Source organism: Myiozetetes cayanensis, unplaced genomic scaffold (assembly GCF_022539395.1).
Source record: "Myiozetetes cayanensis isolate MyiCay16 unplaced genomic scaffold, myiCay2020 scf29, whole genome shotgun sequence".
NCBI classification, from domain to species: domain Eukaryota; kingdom Metazoa; phylum Chordata; class Aves; order Passeriformes; family Tyrannidae; genus Myiozetetes; species Myiozetetes cayanensis.
Genome location: NW_026087510.1, coordinates 2,922,662 through 2,941,436, shown reverse-complemented (window position 1 = coordinate 2,941,436; position 18,775 = coordinate 2,922,662). Strand labels below are relative to the sequence as shown.

The following is an 18,775-nucleotide window of genomic DNA, read 5'->3' as shown; positions in this document are numbered from 1 at the left end:
GATGCTGCTGGAGCCCTGGCCACATCCTCGTGGGTTGAAAGTGTCCCCTTATCCAGCTGAGATGGAGACAATCACCAGTCCCATCAGGGTGGCTGAGTCATAGCGGTCAGAGCCTCGTATTTCCATGTGTTAATTACTGGTACTTAACTGCATGTCTGCCTCTGACAGCAAAAGTTATTCCTCTCTCTCCCTGCCTGGAAAAAACCTAGGAAAAAAACCCCAGTACAGGCAGGCATGGAGGTACTCCAGGTTCTCAACTGTTCAGCTCTGCTAGTGATAAGCTGGGTGTTTCTTCTCTGGTTTTGATTGGAGAACACTAGAAATCAGCCGGGGCGCAGGTGCTGCATTGTGTTAGATTAGCGCTGATTGAGTCGCTACACGGGCGCTGATTGAGGCGCAGGGCTCTGCCGAGAGCAGGGCTGTGCCCCGTAATCAGCACCCTTGAAGGGTGGTGGTGGGTGTCTCTCGCTGGGTTTTTTTACCTGCTGGGATGGAGGGCAGAGCTTGGGGTAGGGCAGAGGGGAGTTTGGCTTCCCTGGTGAGAAGAAAACTCTCTGCTGATGTTTCTCAGGGCTGAGGAGACTGAGGGGAGGCCTCACTGCAATCTTCCAACATCCTCCTGAGGGGCAGCAGAGGGGTGGGTATCATCTCTTCTCTCTTGTGACCAGTGACAGGACTCAAGGAAATGACACAAAGCTGATGCAGGGCAGGTTTACGTTGGATCTCAGGAAAAGGCTTTTCACCCAGAGGGTGGTTGGCACTGAACAGGCTCCCCAGGGCAGTGGGCACAGCCCCAAGGCTGTCTGAGTTCAAGAAGTGTTTGGGCAACACTCAGGGACAGGGTTAGGGTTCTTGGGGTGTCCTGTGCAGGGCCAGGAGTTGTACTCCATGATCCTGATGGGTCCCTTACAACTCAGCACATTCTATAAGTCTGTGAGGTAGTGATATCTCGATAGTAAATGCTGGTGGATGGTGATATCCTCCTTGGAGAGGAGCTGGGAAGATGTCCCAGCTTTCCTCAAACCACAGGATTGCCTGCTGGCCACGAGCAACTTGGAAATCAGTGTCTGGCTGTATCAGGGAGCGAGTGCAATCACTTAGGGACCATTTTGGGCAAGGAAAGATGCATTGCTGCATTTTTTTCCACTTTATGTGGTTTTCCTGGCCTGGCTGCCCCTGCTCAGTGCCTTCCTTTTCCTCTCTCTCTTTGGGAGATCAGATGTGGCCGCCAGCATCGACTGACTCTGATGTTCACATTTATGTACCACCTGCTCTATAAACATTCCCATTGATTTGCTGTGTCCAAAGGTCTCCCACTTTATTTCTTTTGCTGCTTCCTCATATTTCCTTATGAAGATTTCTCTTAAGCTAATAACAGCTGTCAGCTATTGGGGCTTATGCTGACAACCTTTGACTTTCCCTGCTGGGTGGGGGGAGCATCCCAACATGTGGGCATGGATATGGAGGCACTGTTGTGTCAGAAACAAGGGATTTGTGGTGGGAAAATGAAGTGGGAGTTGGGAGCACCTGACCCTGCCAGGCCCCCTTCCCCTTGCTGATGATGTTGTCAGGGTGACGTGTGTCCCCCAAGCTGGAAGTAGAAGCAATGAGGAGTGAAAGAAGGGCTTTAGGAACCAAAGGTAAAAACGTGGCTTGCATTATCAGAGCTGACTGTTTCTGGATTTGCTCGATGTGGAGCATTAATTCAGAAAATCCTGTGAATGGCTTTGGGGAGGAGATGGGATCAGTTAGTGGGGGAACTGTGCATCAGCTCCACCTCGCTGGGCATCCCTTCCCTGTTCAAACTAAGATTCTAAGCCACCTGCAGCATAGCTCTGCCTGTATCAGCCTTAGCATCGTGCTGTGGTACCTGGGTCCACCCCTGAGACCAAAGGAGGACTCAGACCTCCATCCCCAAATTAACATCAGCTCAGGCTTGGCAGCGACCCGACCTCGGGCTCAACCTCTGCATCCCCTGGGCTGTCACAGAGGCCACCCAAAGCCCTGCAAATGCTGAGTGCAGACCAGGCAGTGTTTTGTGTGGCATGGCCCCCTCGGGGACTGCAAAGTGAGCATTGTCTTGACTTCTGACGCCTCGCACAGACGGCTCCCGCCCTCCTCATCATCTTGTTATCATTCTAATGTCTGGGAGCTGCAGTCATGGACCAAAACACCATTAAACTATCTGAAATGGAGCAACTCGACAGCCTCTGCCCTCGCAGGCTTATTATCTTTGCAGATGGATATTTTATATTTAGCAACCTCTAATGTATCAATTTGGGCTCAGATTTTTCACGGGGAGCAGCTTCTATTCTGGTGCTCGGGGGTGGGCAAACTGCCACCACGGGGGAACTGGTGGGGAGAAACCCTCCCTGGCCAGCCCCTGTTCTCTAGGGAGGGCAGGGCAGTCCTGTAGCCCTCACAGGGCTCTAGGGAGGGGCGGGTTTGTTGGCAGGGAAGAATTTTGCCAGTGGTCTGGAGCATGTTTGTACAGCAGTGGGAGCACTCGGGGAATCGGAGCAGTAGCGGTAGGGCCAAGCAATTAATTAAACTTGCAGAGAGCGAGAGCTGGTGGCTTTGTGGGAGGGAGTGGCTGACTGGTGGGGAGGGAGGGATACTATGGAGAAAAGGAGAACAGTTTAGGCTGACTGAGCTCTTATGCATCCCATGCTCCTTGTTTTCCCACAGGGGTGGTGACGGATCAGGACTTTGTGGAGTGGTTGGTGAGGGCTGGATGGGAGGTGGTCGTGCTGGGCGATGTCAAATGGCACATCCTGGGTCCTCTCTGTCCTCAGGGCTCTGGGATGACATGAGGCTGGTGCGGAGGTGTGCACCCCACATCCAGGCACCCAGGGTGGGTGGGAGAGAGGGGAGAAGGGACACCGTGGGTGACTTCAAAGAGGAGACGGATGCCAGCAAAAGTGATCGGGATTAAAGACAAAGTGCCTCCCACCCTCCCTCCCAAGAATAAATATCATGGACAGCAGTGATGGAAGCCCAGGTGGTGCAATCCTGTCCTCACAGGAGCTGTTGTGTGAGACCCATCATCACAAGCCATGGTTGCCATTGTCCCTATGGATAATGTGGCGGGATACATTGTTGGGAGAGGATTAGAGGAGCCGCCGCATTTTTGATGGCCTGCTTCTCATTTGCATCTTTAACGAAGTGGGAGCCCAGCCAGGTTCTGTTCTTTTGTGTTTACTTCTGAGGAAGTGTGTTTATTTCCGATGATTACAAATAAATCTCCTCTGCCTTTGCTGCAGCCGCCCGGAATAAAAAGCGTTCGGAGCCCGTTAACTGTGTAGCCCGGGCAAGTATTGGAAGCAAACGAGAAATCCCATTAGGAGTCCCCAGCAAGTGTAATTAACAATTTCCTCTCAAAGACAAGGGGGTTTGCTCTGCCCCTGGGACAGGTATTTTTGGTTGGAAGCATCCCAGGGTGAAGCATCACCTGGTCACTGTCAAGGGGCTTCACTCCCGATCCGGGTGAGCTATTTTAGCCGCTGAAAACTGGGTCAGCCTGCAAGTTTGCACCTGGTTTTGGCATCTCCATTTGTCATCCTGATGAGATATGTTACCTACAGGAGAGGGAAGCAGTTTGGGGTTGAAGGGCCATAGAGGAGTTAAAAAGTAGAGCATTGTTGGTTGAAATAAGGAAGAGGGAGGGGTTTGAATGATAGAATCATCAAATATCCTCGGTTGGAAGGGATCAGCAAGGAGCATTGAGTCTAACTCCAAGAGAATCCCAAAAATCCCACCATGGAAAACAAATTTGTGTTGATCCATAGATGAGCATCCCCCCCAGCCTCTTGGCATGGACTGGGACCAGTAGTCTCAGCTCTGCAGGTGCAGACATTTCTCAGGATGCACATCTACATTTTGGGGTCTCATGCAACCCATTCCTCAGGACATTTTTGACCCGTGGACAGGGTTTTGCAAGGCTTGCTTTATGCCTCCAACTCTTTGTGTGCCATTTATCCCTCCAAATTAGTTCCAGAATACTCATGCTGACCGTGGACAAGATATTTCCCTCACCACTGGGCAGATGTCGAGGGCAGCCCCAGGCTGTGCCCTCATGCTTGGATGAGTCAGCAGTGCAGGAAAGGTCCCTGACGTGGCTGGGAAAGGTAGAGGATGAAGGTGGAGGGTGTTATGACTCGTCCCACACGTAGGAGAGGTGCTGTCAGTGTCATTGATGGGGCTGGGCAGGAGCCTGCTGGGGGAGCGACACGGGGGTCTCTCCTAATAGGTGCAGGAGGAGGGAGACGGTCACTTTGTGCCGCCGAACACAAAGGGCACGTCAGCAGAGTTATCCGTATTGTTGACACTAAGTGAAATAATTCCATGGCAAACTTCAGAATTAGCATTTAAGGATGAGGAATGGGGGCAATTAGAGGGGAAGCGGCGCAGCGCCGGTGCCCCCGGCTCCCACCCTCATGCATCTTCTCGCGCCGCCGTGTTCAGGTTCAGCGCCCTCGTCTCTGGTGGAGTGCTGGGATCCCTACGGCAGCTCTCGTCCTCCCACAGAGAGAGGGGATTAATGTGGGCCTCAGGAGATGAAGCCTTTGAGAGGCCACATGTATCATTGTGAGTGCCACGGGGGCTGGAGCTCGGGCAAGGCCCAGCATCCGATGCTCTCCAGCAAGCTGCTCTGGAGGAGAGAAGTCGTGGTTGGAGGCAGCTGAAGGGTTGCAGATGGTGAAAAGTCTGTGCTTAAAGGCAGTGAGGGTCTGAGTGGGATGCAGGGATGGAGGAGCACAAAGAAGGGCTGCGTGGGGGAGCTGGGACGTGGCATGTACTGGGGGCTCAGGTTTGGGCTGATGATATCATTCCCGAGATATTCCCCCTGCTTTGCTGATGAGTTTTCTCCAGGTGGACTGCAGAGCCAGGATGGGTTTATTTTCCTCCCATCTGACAGGCCCTTTATTGTCTTTTGTCCCTTCTGGACTCGTAAGGCAGTTTCTGGAGATGGATACGGCGCCTTCAGGAGACTGTTAATGGGGGTTTGTCTTTGGTTTTAATTAGATCCCTTCAAGGGAAAACCTCCTGGCCCGCTTTATTATCCAGCTTTGTCAGAGCTTGTCTGCTTTATCTAAACACTTTGCAGAAGTCTCTTTACCTGTTTGCTTACTGGAGACATTATCATAATCCTGGTCAATTGGAAATGGGTAGCAAAGAAGGCTCAGCAGACAAGGGAGCTTAGCAGCTAATGGAGATCGCTTTCCCAGGCAGGTAAGGAAGCTGACGAGGTGCTCCTTGTGCCAGGCTGTCCGTCAGTATTTCCTTTGTAGTGCCAATTGCCCGGGCACAGGAAAACTGTTGGCAGGAAGGCAAGGTCAGCTGTGAAGGTGCCTCCAGGAATGCTGAGTGCTCACTGCCAGCTGATGGATGATGGGGTTTCTGCTGGGGGTGGTTCTGACATATTTCCAGGAGGTGCAGGAGGGTTGGTTTTTTGAAGGAGGGTGGTTTTTCTGGTCACCTGTAGCTGCAGGGGACAGCCTGGGCTCCAGTGGAGAGGAGCACGATGCTGCACAATCAGAGCCAAAGGGACTTGGTCCTAAATAAACTACTGAGTGGCAGCAACTGAAGAATGAGCCCAAGGAGTAGGGAGGAGGAACCTTTGCCTCCTTGCTCTTGGCCTGAGTTTGTTAGAGGGGTCTCAAGTTCCTGCCCACTCTCTCAGAGCAGTTTCTAGGGTGGCACCTGTCACCAGGCACCACAGACAAAGGGAGGGAGATGCTGTTCTTCCCTCCCTCGCGTGAACTTGTCCACCAGGGACACCCCTGTGTGCCTGTGCAGGTGCAGCTCTGAGATGTAAATACGAGCTGTAAACGCAGGATGAACCATCCCAGTTCTCGGGTGTCCTGGGCCAGCCCCAGATTTCCCTGGGAAGCACATCCCATACGCGCCAGCCGGGCAGCAACAGTCGGACGTGCTCAGCGCGAGCATCTCGTCCCTGTCACTTCAAACCCTAGTCCTTGTGCTTCACCCCTAATGAGGGGACCCAAGAGCACCTCGCAGGGCTGGTAGTCTGGATATTTATATGAGCGCAGACATGCAAGTTGTCTGTTTTACATATTGCTGCCCTGATTTTTCAGTGCACGCAATGAATAATTTACAGAAGCCGTGTGTAAGTATCTCTTTATTATTCATTATAATGAAGTGAGACAGCAGTAATAGTCCACTAGACTGGAATCCCCCAGGGCCGAACTTAACTCGGCTGTGCTTTGCTCTCCCCCAGTTAATTTGAACGGAGAGAGGGCTCGGCTTCCCGACAAGGGCGATGCTGTCTGCCGGCCTCGTGCCTTGGTCTGGCAGAGCTGAGCCGGTGCCGGGGCACGTCTGACACCCGGGCAGGCTCCCGGCATTCCGGTAGTACCACGGCAGGCGTGGAGGTGTGGGCCATCCGTCTTTCCCGGCGTCCCTCCGTGGTGTGGCTGGCAGAGACGTACAGCTCCTGCAAGGGGGAAGTGACTTGTTTGCGGGAGGATATATGGCTCGTTCCTCCGAACTGAGCGCCCGGGGGGACCCTCAAACATGCCAAGTGTCGCCCCTTCCCTCCGCCCGATTAATAATCTCCATCGAGGTGACGCTCTGCAATCTCAGCAAGGGAGGCATATAACACCTCGGAAACCTGGGCAGGAGAAGTGCTGCAGTGGGGACAAGGACAGGAACAGCCTTCCAGCTGCTTCTCCGAATTTACAGGCGTGTGGAGAGGGACTCACATGAGTTTCTTGATTGACTGTAGGTGCCTTTTCCTACGATCTCAGCTGCGCAAAGCTGCGGCAGCACTGCCTCCACCAGCACTAGCGCACACCTAGCATGGTTTTCCTCCATGCCAAGGGACAACTTCCCTGCCATGGTCCTTGGGTGGGAAATGTGAAGCTCCTGAGAGGTGCCAGGCTCTTAATTTAGCCAAATGCTCGGTGTTTTTGCCGCGGGTTGCCACGGAGGCAGCAGAGAAGGCCACGAGTAAATAGATAGAGAAAAATCTGTCAAACAGAACGGAAAAGCCATGTTTTCCAGGAACATTTTAATTCCCTTGCCTGCCCCCACCCCCCCCCTCCACCCCACTCTTTGCCAAGTGTAAGTCAGCACTGTGGACTGGAGCTGCCGAGCTCCTGCGTGCCTCGGAGCAGGGAGGGTGGGAGCCAGGCAGGAAATAAATAATGGAAACGACCGCGCTGTGTTTTCGAGGCACTTGTAGGATTTACAGCTGCTTATCCAAATGTTCCCTTCCCTTCCCCGCGTGCTGGCTTGGCCGTCTCTGGCTGTTTCTCTTCCTCCCCTCTCCCTGCGCGTGTGCCGCGGCCCCTGTCCCCGTGTATATCACCCCGGGGATGGCTCGAGGGCCGTGCCGACAAGACCGACTGTCAGCAGGTTTTACAGCTTCATCTGAAATTCTCAGAGCGCAGCGAGGGCGAGGTGGTGGAGGAGGTGGGGGGGGAAGGGGGGATAGGGATAGTCTGCGTGGCTTGCAGAGGAGGTCGAACGCAACAGGAATTTTGTCTGCGGTTCCCTGGTTGTGTGTCAGAGAAAACGGGAGGGTTTAATTCCGATGAACCCGCCGTTTATGCGAAATCTCGGCTGTTGGGAGGAGGTGGGGCGGGGTTGTGCGGCCGTGGCACGTGCCATCTCCGTGCTGGCAGTGATGGGGAGCCAGCTCCCGCCCCATTTTGGGGTCGAGGGTGCTCCCTGGGCGCTCTCAGTGCTCAGCAGGGTGTGTGTGACGCTCTTGTCTCTCCGCAGGTGTACTGTGGATGACCGGGTCACGCGCGTGGCGTGGCTGAACCGCAGCACCATCCTGTATGCCGGCAATGACAAGTGGTCTATAGACAACCGCGTGGTCATCCTCTCCAACACCAAGACCCAGTACAGCATCAAGATCCACAACGTGGACGTGTACGATGAGGGCCCCTACACCTGCTCCGTGCAGACAGACAATCACCCCAAGACCTCGCGCGTCCACCTCATCGTGCAAGGTAGGTCTGAGCGGGCCTCGTGCTCCTGCGGGGTGGTTTGATCTGCGAGGGTGTCTGGATTTGTGAAGGGTTTGGAGGCCCTGTTGGTGGTGGAGATGGAACCAGTATCAGTTGCTTCAGGGATTGCATGGTGTGCTGGTTTTGGCTGGGGTGGAATTAATTGTCTTCCTAGGGGCGAGTATGGGGCTGTGTTTTGGCTTATTCTGAACACAGGGTTGCTAATGCAGGGGTGTGTTTGTTATTACTGAGCAGCTTCTGCTTTTTTGCACTGCCACAGGATTAAGGAAGTTGGGGATGCATGGGAAGCTGGGAGGAGACACAGCCAGGACAGGTGACCCAGACTGACCAAAGGGATGTTCCAGACCATATGACATCATGTTCAGTACATAAAGCTGTGGGGAAGAAGGAGGAAGGGAGTCGGGGGGAGAAGCAGATCCCAACAGCACAAGGCTCTGCAGTTTTGGGAGAGGCTGAATTGTGTGAATGTTGAAGTCACAGTGGGACCACGAAGGGCTTCTGGCACAGGGCTTCATAGGCAAGCATGTCTACGTAGCAGATGCTGTTGGGTATCAAAGCAGCATCCTGAGGCTGTTCTGATGGGGGATGCAGGTGCCCATAGCACTCCGATGGATGCCGCCTCCGGATCCTTGCGGCTTTGCACCAGCTACTGGCTTTTGTCCGGCCTCTAGATTAATTTTTCAGAGTTAGTGTTAGTTCAGGTTAGATAAAGATAATGAAAGTTTCCTAATCCTCTTAAAGAAGATTTATTTGGCTGAGTAGAAAGCTCTCGGAATACAATAAAGCGTGTATAAAACCAGGACCTAATCTTTCCTTTAATTTCAAACAGCTGATGGGTATTGATTTTGCAATGAGCAAATCTGAAAACTTTCTCAGGCTCGACACGTCTCTGAGAACCCCCCAACAGAGTTATGTATGTGTTTATGTATCTTTCTCACTGGGAGGAGGCAGGGGTTGATTGTGGCAACCTGTCCAGGAGGTTTTCCTGCCCGGTGTCAGTGGGAGCGTGTTGGGAAACCCCAGATTGTGTGCACCAGTGCCCACCTCGGGAAGAGGGGAGCAGAGATCCCCTGGGAGCATCCCTTCCATCCCCTTGGTTGGAGCTCTCCCTCTCCCCCTTTCTGGGTTGCGTGTGAGCTGTCCATCTGTGAAGTTTAATCTGTTTATCCTGTCTGCTCTCTAATCGTGCTAATCCATCCAGTCAACACTGGTGAAGTATCTGACTGCTTTGCACCTCAGGAAATCGGGTGAACTGGCAGCGATGCTCAGCCCCTGCTCTCCTCACCCCTTTTTCAGGGTGATGCAGGCACTTGCCAGGCCTGGGCAGGTGGAGGTGAGAGAGAGTTTGTGTCCAGAGTGACTGCCTGCCTGGTGGTGAGGCATTTCTAACTGTGCTGGGAGTTTTTCTCCTGGTGTGAGCGAGTCCTGTTGAATTGTTCCCACTGCAGTGATGACTGCAGTTCTCAGCAGTGGTGCTTATCCACAGCCTGAGAGGAGCTGAGGATACAGGCACAGGTCAAGTGGTCCATGCTGAGCAGGGTCTGTATTTCCCTTTCAATGTGTTAAGCCACATAGTCTGTCTAAGCTGGTCTGCAAGAAAATCCATCTGTAGGTGCCACCTTTGATGGTGGTGGCCAAAGAGGCAAATCCTTCTGTGCTCTGTTCCCAGTTCAGCCTGTGGAAGAGGAGGTTACGTGGAGAACTCACAGCAGCCTTCCAGTATCTGAAGGAGCCTTAAAGAAAGCTGGAGAGGAACTCTCCATCAGGAGTAATGGAGTTACATTAGGAGTAATGGATTCAAACTGAAAGAAGGGAAATTTAGTTTAGATATAAGGAAGGAATTCTTCCCTGTGAGGGTGGTGAGGCCCTGGCACAGGTTGCCCAGAGAAGCTGTGGCTGCCCTATTCCTGGAGGTGTCCAAGGCCAGGTTGGACAGGGCTTGGAGCAACCTGGGCTAGTGGAAGGTGTCCCTGCCCATGGCAGAGGGTGGAATGAGATGGTCTTTAAGGTCCCTCCCAACCCAAACTATTCTAAGATTCAGCCCCACTGCAATTCCTTGGTGGCTAAAATGTGCTTTCAGGGGGCTTTCTATGAGACTGAATAACATATACTCCTTTGCTCAGTGCTGGGAGGAAGGGAGCAGTTTTGCAAACATGTATTTAGTCCTGGCTGTTACTGCAAGCAGAGCACACACTTCACAGGGATGGGAGCAAAGCCCTGTTTCTGGCCTCAAAACTGAGGTTTTGGTCTCTCCTCTGCTTGCTGACCTCACCGTGCCAGCGGGCTGACAAACAGGCAGTAATGACCAGTTAGCAACTGTATTCAGGTCAATTAATTTCTATTTGTATTTTGCAAAACTATAAGTTGGCCGGAGAGAGTATTGATTCTTTGTCCTGGTCCTCAATTGGGTTTTAATTGTGCTGCTGCGGGGCCCGGCCTTCCCTCCCAGCAACCCGGCGATAAATCTGCCGGGGAACCGCCGTCAACAGTAAATGTGTCTCTTAGTAGCACTATTAATATGTCTCTTGCATTGGTTCATTGCAACAGCCATTAACAGGGTTTAGAAGAGAGTAGATGGCAGGAAGCCAGAAGGGGTTTTTTGTTTCCCTTTTCCTCTTTTATTTTTTTTTTCCCCAGGCACTGCCTCGTGACGAGGGGACAGAGGCTTTCAGGGGCATGCGAGGGGCTTGTGGGGTGTCAGGGTGTTCTGGGGAGAGTCTGGAATGCAGAGAGAACAACCATTTAATCTCCTATAAGTAGAAGATGGGCCACCTCATCCTGCTCTTGTCATGAACAGCTGGAGTGCAGGATGTCACGGGGCGGCGAGCCCTCCTGCCTCTGGGCTGAGCCCTGCAAAGCCCCTTTCTGCTCCTGGGAGGTGCAGGCTTGCAGGGAGGAGCCAGGAGGTCTTACCTCACAGTGCCACAGAATGGTTTTGGTGTGAGGAGTGTGGTAGACCATAGGCATGTCACAGCTGTGCCTTCTTGGCCTGGGTTGTTTCAGTCTGAAACGTGGAGCTCGGGGTCAGTGTTTTGGTGGAGGCTGTGACTTTGAGATCCTGTCTGGTGGAGATTTTGGCAGTGAACATTGATACTGGCCATACCTACCTAATAGTGGTCTTTGGTATTCCTCAGAAGGCCTCTGGTTCTGATTTATTTAGAGAACCCTTTCCTGTACTGCATTCATCCTACTCACCATGGATTTTTCATTAAAGCCTCTCCCAGCTGCCGGCATTGTTACTGTTAGTTTCTGGTTGGTACAGTCCATTTTCCCATCTCAGTGTTTGCTGCTTTCCTCGCCCTGGGGACCAGAACAGGTTTTGGAGGACCATGGCCTTCATTTACAGTACTGAGGTTGTGGTTGTGTGGTGTGTTTTCCCCATGCACTTCAGGATGCTCTCCCAGAGCTGGTCCTGTGTCTCATCTGCTGCCTCTCACAGCAGCACCAGTGCAGGAATAGCTTTACAGTAAGTGTTTCAAAACCAAATTGAGTCTTTTTTTCCTTCTGATAACAACTGGCTCCTCAAGCCTCTGAAAGAGCCATCCCCAACCCATGCCAGCCCCACTGAGATCTTTTTCTCCAATGTGAAAAGGCTGGGAAGTGCAGCCACACCCTTACCTTGCTCTTGTTCCCTCCCTGAAGAAGTACAGGATGGGCAGGAGAGTGAAAATGGCCAAATGAAGGTGATGCAACAGCAATGCAGCAGCAAATTCAGAGGCCAAGGAGCCCAGAGAAAATCTGGAAGGAATAGCAAAGATGGGAGAAAAAAGCAAGTGGAGGGGAAATAAAACAAAAAACAAAAACAAAAAAACCCAAAACAAAACCAAAAACCAAAAACAAACAAACAAAAGCAACAAAAAAAAAAAAAAAAAACCACAAAAAAAACCAAACAAAAAATGGATGAGAAGAAAAACCCAGAGACTTGTAGAACAAAGGGAAGAGAGAAGGAAATGTGCACACACAGAACTGAGTATCAAAAGGACAGGAGGCAGCAGAGAGAGGAAATGAAAGAGTAATGAAGGAGTGAGGGCACGGAGAGGGGGAAGGTCTGGAGAGAGGAAGAGTCCAAGTGGTGGGAAGTAATCAGCACTCACTGCCCAGGCAGGAACAGCCACTGTCCTGAAAGTGGGTGGCACGATGTGCTAACCCAAAATCCAGATGAGAGGATGGAAAAGAGACAGGATGGGAAAGCATCCAGAGAGCATCCTCAGGCTCCCATTCTCGAGGCTTCTTAAAACTGGTGAAAAGGAGCCATTGGGATGTGTCACAGGGATCAGGAGCCGCTGGAACAAAAGCACAGCAGCAGATGATTAATTACTGCAAAAAGCAAAAATGGGGAAGAGGAGGGAGAACTGGCGAAGTTGTTTCCCTATTATATTTCCGAGCAGAAAGAACGTTTTAGCGCACGCACAAATAGCTCCCTGGGAAGCACTCTCACTTCCTAATTGTTCATAAATTTACTGACAGGTGGTTACACAGTAGGTATAACACTGTGAGTTTTGGTTTTATTGCTTTCCCCGTCTCAACGTGAGAACTTGGAGAAAAAGGATGCACAGCGAGCAGTCGGGTGACTCCTCCTGGGAAAGGGTGTTCAGTGGCTGTGTTTAATTTTTGCCATGTCCCTTCCTGTAAGAGGATCACACAAAGAGTGTTTTACTGGGGGAAGGCTGTGAAAAGGCAGCATTCAGGACCCAGAGAAGGGAAGGGGAAGATATGCCTGAAATGGGGAACACGTGAGGCCTTGTCACGCCGCTTGCTTGGCAGGGAAATTTGACAAAAATCACTCTGTTGACCAGTCTGTAGCTTTCAGATGGGCTTAACCCATTATCTCAATAAAATCAGCTCTGATGAGCCTCTTAGGCTGGGCTGTCAATGGAATGGGATCGATCAGAGACAATAATCTTTGCTACCAAGAAACAACATGTTGTTAAAATTCTTGATGTCACCTCCTTGCCTCGGTCTCTTCCCCTAAAGACTGGATGGGGCATCGGGGGTTTGTGCAGGGTGTGTCTCATGCACCCCAAACCCAAAGATGAGTTGGGAGACAGGGAAACACATCCATTTCTGTCTGCCAGCCTGGAGCTGGCTCAGAGGCGCCCCTTTTAAGGACATCAACCCCAAACAGGAGCTGTTCTTGGGAAGGTCTTGCATCGCTGGTGCCTTCAGCAGACACGCAGGGACAGGAGGAGGCCCCGGTGCTGTCCTGCTGTGCTTCTCATCAGTGAAGGAGATGGAAAGCACAGGCAAAATGTGAGCTTTCAGCATATTTGCCTTCTTTGTGCTGACTTTCTGTACGCTAATGAGACCTTGCACAGTGACACCTCTGACAGCTCCATCCTGCCTGTGCCGGGGAGGCTCACGCAGAGCTGGAGGTGCCTGGGGCTATAGGCAGCTGGGGTGCTGGGGAAAGAGCTCCAGCAGGAATCCGACCCCTGCTAGGGCGACAGTCCCTGTTCCTGGCGGTGACAGCATCTCCTGTCAGAGGGCACAGCTGGACACTGCAGCTGGAGAGCTGAAGGAGCAGCATGAACGCTGCATCTCCCCAAAACAGGAGGTGTCTGAGAGGGGGTTGTAAGCGAGGCAGGACCACAGCGTGCCATAGGTAGGGCAGTGTCCAGGAGGCTGTCACCTCCCTGCAGAGCACCAAAGATGAGATGTCCCCCCCTGCAGTCCCTATGGGGACCCATCCCCTGAGCAGAGGTGGGCAAGTGGCGCTTTGAAGAGCCCATGGGTATCCATCTGTCATCTCCCCTTACCGGCGGTGTGGGAAGAGGTCTCTTTTAATGGATTAGGAGCTAATGATGTGGAGGAGGGACATCAGTTGTGTGTGTCAGCCGCCGTGCTCATGCAGGCTCTCCGCTCCGAGGCGTGCAGCAGTAATGATCTGGCAGCTAAAAATAGTCCAGGGCCATGGTGGCGAGTGCCTCCGGTAGGGCTGGGCGCTGCGGAGCGGCCGGGGATGAGTCAGCCCGCACGCGGCCGCGTGCGTCAGCGTCATGTGTAGTCACTGATCACGCAGCCATCACCCATGTGCTGTCTCTTCCTGCACGGTCAGTAGTGCCTCACAAGCTCTGGGCTGTCCCATTGCTTTTGTCCCCAGGTGGGACAGCCAGTGCAAAGCCGTCCCTGGTGCCCGCATCGGGGCCAAAGGTGTTTGGGAGAGTCCCAGAGACACCCTGAGCATGGCACGTAGCATCAGGACACGGCAACCTCGGTGTGGGATGCCAGGGATGGCCCCACAGGGCTATTTGCAGCCCCAGTTTGGGAGCTGAGAGGGGAGGTTGGCACCTCACAGTCCCCACGAGGGGTGGCAGACACCGGCACGCGCCCAGGCCCTACGGAGAGCGTGAATCGGCGCATCGCGCGGCTCAGGTCTCGAGTGGTAAAGGAAGGAGATAAATCACGGGCTTATTGTTATTGAATTTAGTGGCATCGCTTTCACATTCAATTTCTCTCACCGGCTTTCCGAACAAACAAGAAATTACAGTGCAAATGTATTTTTTGGCTTACCAAACCTTATGCATTAACTTCCCCGTGATTAATATTACGCGGGGTTGACGAAATCCTCCGCGGGCCGCTCGCCGCTCCCGCGAGACCGTGTCGCTTCTCGCTTCCTCAGGATTTATTCCATATTCAATTTACTTGTAGCTGTAGGGTTTTAACAAGGAAGGCAGGACTAGGGGTAAGGGGGGATGGAGATGGTGTTCTGCCCTATTGCTTTTTCCCCAGCAGCTGTTGAGGGCAGAGGGAGAGAAATGTAGAGAACCAAAGGGATCCAGGGAAAGGATGCTGTCAACAGGTAAAAGACTAGGAAAAGCACCCAAAATCATGCCAGAGGGCTGCGAGGCATTAGCAGGGCTGTCTGATCCAGGAGGAGACCAAGGGGGATTTACAGGGGATGGGAGAGCATTTGGACTCCATGCCCAGCACCAATCTCAAGCTGTCCCCACCTTGAGACAAGGCAGTTCAGGTGGGATATGCATTTCAGGGCAGCTTTACCTGTGCCTTGGCTGTACCTGCCTTGTGGTATTTACAGGGCATGGCTGCAGCTTGGGTTTATCCACAGTCGTGTTTGCCACCGAACTCAGCCTGCCTGCATCCCTGCGTGGTCCCAGCTCCCACCTGCTCCTCCAATAGGATTAAGTCCTCCCATGGCAAAGCCAGTGCGTCCTTGAGACGCCATCCTTGACAGCCCAGTCGGTGGGATCTATAAAAATGTAATCAGGGTCCTCAGACGTCCTTCTCCAAGTCCTGGTAACCTCATAGGCAACGATCGCCATCGTGGCAGGGTATCGAGCCATGAGCTGGGGTCCCCGTGCTGTCCATGGGTATCCCTCCACTGCACATCCCTGCTGGCTCTCAGGGGCATTCCTGATCGGATTAGGGCAGGCAGTGGCACTGGGGGGGTTGGGAAGTGCTGTTCCCTGCTGTGAGACCTGCTGGCACGTCTGTGTCAGCATCCTGTGTCATCCTGTGTCAGGCTTTCAGGCTGACGTGTGTATTCCTGCGGCTTGGGGTTTTCTGAATGGGAGCACTGGGACCGTAGTGGTTATGGGCAGTGGTAATTTTTTCCACAGGAATGAAAGTATTTCTGTGCCTGGGAAAGGGGACAGGCTCACAGCTGTGCCCAGAGCACCAGTTTCTGCACGTCACTTTGTTACTTGTGGTTTGGGACTCAGGGGGTGGGAAAGGGATGTCAGGCTTGAGCTGGAGAGGGCTGGGAGGGCAAGGATAGAACCATGGCTGTGATTTTGCTTGTGCTCTGCATCACACACCATCACTAGTCCAGCTCCATGGCATCTGTAGGCAGGAGCACACAAGGGAGAGACAGGCTGCTGTCTGGAGCAGGGTCCATTAGTGGTGCTGCTGTCTTGGACCAGAACTGCTCACCAGGAGGGCTGGTTTGCAGGCTCATGAGCAGGTGAAAAAATGCTCAGTTGTGGGAAGGCTTGTCCTGGAGACGTTCTTGTAGTTTCTGGATGTTCCTGGTACCAATCTGAGCTGCTGTTATTGGAGGGGAGAGGCACAAGGCTGCTGGTAATAGGGGTTAATGTCATCTCCATGTCTGAGTGAGGAAGGGCCATTTGCAGCCTTCCCAGAGCTCGTCGTGGCTGCGCTGCCGGAGTTGGCCGGCTCCGCTCCGAGCGTTAACTACATTTTCCAGCAGTCGCCGGCACACACTTTTCATTTTTGGATTGCTGCTTTCCCCTGAAGGACTCAGACAATCTCCCTCTGCTATAACAGACTGTACTTCTATATTAATGTGTCAAGTTGCTGGGAAATTTACTGCTTTGCAGAACCCATCGGGCTGCAGGGACTGTGCCGCATCTTTGCCATGGCTTGTCCCGCTGTTCTGCCTCTCCCACTCTGGGAGAGGGGAGAACCTCCTCAGGGGCATGAGGAGAGCCTCCCTGGGGGTGTGAGGAGAGCTGGGTAGCCCTCACATCCCCTTCCAGGCAGTGCTGGTGTCAGCCATGGTGCTTTTCAGGCGATCATCCTGGAATCCCAGTGCTGTGGGAGAGCCCTGGGTGCCGGTATTGGGTGTGGGATGCCACATGAACTGGGGCTCCTGGCACATCGTGGGCTTGGGGAGGGGGCACAGGGCGTCATTTCTGGCATTTTAGGTGTGGTGTTTATTTTGGGGAGGGTTGTTTTGTGTGGCCTCACTCACTCCCTGGGGTGCAGACCCATTTGGGGGCTGTGTCCAACAGCCCTGAGCACTGGGAAGCATCATCGGTGAGCGGCCTTTAATTGCTTTTTGCCATGGCTGGGGATATTTATAGGAGCGGAGATTGCCAAGTTATTTATTAGATGGAGTATCTGGGGATAGAGGAATATAAATCACCATGGCCGGTATTGAATGGAGCAGACGCTCAGTAATTTAAACAGCTTTAATAAATATGCTAAAATATGAGCCTTGTTGCAGGCCATAATGAGAGCTGGTTATCAGGGTCTCAGCCGTGGAGCGGGGGGGCTGGCACAGTGAGTGGACCCCTTCATGCCCTGCATTTGTGCTTGGCTCCAGTCCATGACACCGGTTTGGAGACGTGGAGTTGGTGTCTGGACAGGGTGACAGGGTAAACACCAACATCCTGTGATGGGACAGGTCTCATGGCTGGAGCCTCCTGGTGGGGCCTGGTGAGCTGGTGTGTTCATGGTGGTTTTGGTCTTCTCTGTGCCTTGCAGTGCCACCCCAAATAGTCAACATCTCGTCGGACATCACGGTGAACGAGGGCAGCAGCGTGACCCTCATGTGCCTGGCCTTCGGGAGACCGGAGCCCACCGTCACGTGGCGGCACCTCTCCGGGAAAGGTGAGACCTGCGTCCCACGAGGGGTCTCTCCTGGCTTGTGTGGGGTGGATGGATGTCCCTGTAGAGGTGTCTGGGGTGGGGGTGAGGACATTTGTGACAGGATGTCCCAAGCTTTCTGTGCAAAGGGAGTGACAGATGTGCAGGGTGTGTCAGGGGAGGGCAGGGGCACAGGGGAGTTCCCAGCATTGTGGGTGACGGTGCCACGTGTCCAATACATCTCCCAGGGCAGGGCTTTGTGAGCGAGGACGAGTACCTGGAGATCACGGGCATCACGCGGGAGCAGTCCGGGGAGTACGAGTGCAGCGCCGTCAACGACGTGGCCGTCCCGGACGTGCGGAAAGTCAAAGTCACCGTCAACTGTGAGTGGGAGGGACGGGGGGATCGTGGGCGGGGGGTTTTGGGTGCCCGTGGCACAGTGTGACACGCAGCCCGCCGTCCCCGCAGACCCGCCGTACATCTCGAACGCCAAGAACACGGGCGCCTCGGTGGGCCAGAAGGGCATCCTGCAGTGCGAGGCCTCGGCCGTCCCCGTGGCGGAGTTCCAGTGGTTCAAGGAGGACACCAGGTGAGGGGCTGGGGGGCAACAGAGCCAGAGGGTGGTAAGGTGAGGAGGCAGAGGGAGGTGACAGTGCCTGAGGGCATCATGCAGAAGAAGGCCGAGATCAACTCGTTTTGGTGGGTCTAAGGGCTGAGGGAGTCCCAGGGTTGTTTCTTCAGGGGTGGTGGCTGTGGGACACAAGTCAGGCTGATGGGTTAAGGGAGGGAAAGTGGGATAAAGCGTTTGTCTTGGTGAGATGTGCAAGTCCAGTGTGGGAAGGTGTGGGCATGACCAGTGACAAGACCCTGAAGTTGTGTCAGGGGAGGTTTAGGTTGGATCTCAGGAAAAGGTTCTTCTCCCAGAGGGTGGTTGGCACTGAACAGGTTCCCCAGGGCAGTGGGCACAGCCTCAAGGCTGCCAGAGCTCCAGGAGTGTTTGGATGATCCTCTCAGGCAAAGGGTGTGACTCTTGGGGATGGTCCTGTGCAGGGCCAGGAGTTGGACCCGATGATCCTTGTGTGTCCCTTCCAACTCGGGATATTGTGATTCTGTGATTCTCTATCCTGCTATTGGCTGTTGGGAAGCAAAGGAGTGCCCAGGAAAGGGGGCAAGGTCTGTCAGAGAGCCCCATCCCCGTGCTCTCAGCACCGTGATGACCCCATTTCCCTGCAGGTTAGCGAACGGGCTGGACGGCGTGCGGATCGAGAGCAAGGGCCGCCTGTCCACGCTGACCTTCTTCAACGTCTCGGAGAAGGACTACGGCAACTACACGTGCGTGGCCACGAACAAGCTGGGCAACACCAACGCCAGCATCATCCTCTATGGTAGGTGCCTGTTTTATTGCAGAAAGGTGAGACGAGGAGGAGGAGTAAGAGAAGGAGATGAAGAAGATGAAGAAGAGGAGGAGGAGGATGAAGAGGAGGAGT

General features: G+C 53.4%; 1 protein-coding gene across 4 annotated transcripts in view; it reads left to right on the top strand.

Moving 5' to 3' along the window:
• OPCML (opioid binding protein/cell adhesion molecule like) overlaps positions 1–18,775 on the top strand; it is a 294,735-nt gene that overhangs the window by 262,929 nt on the left and 13,031 nt on the right. For all 4 annotated transcript variants that reach the window (XM_050322914.1, XM_050322912.1, XM_050322915.1 and 1 more), the window contains 5 exons: positions 7,750–7,982; positions 17,187–17,312; positions 17,537–17,671; positions 17,757–17,877; positions 18,522–18,673. In XM_050322914.1, coding sequence (XP_050178871.1) covers positions 7,750–7,982; positions 17,187–17,312; positions 17,537–17,671; positions 17,757–17,877; positions 18,522–18,673 — 767 coding nt within the window. The remainder of the gene's footprint in view (positions 1–7,749; positions 7,983–17,186; positions 17,313–17,536; positions 17,672–17,756; positions 17,878–18,521; positions 18,674–18,775) is intronic.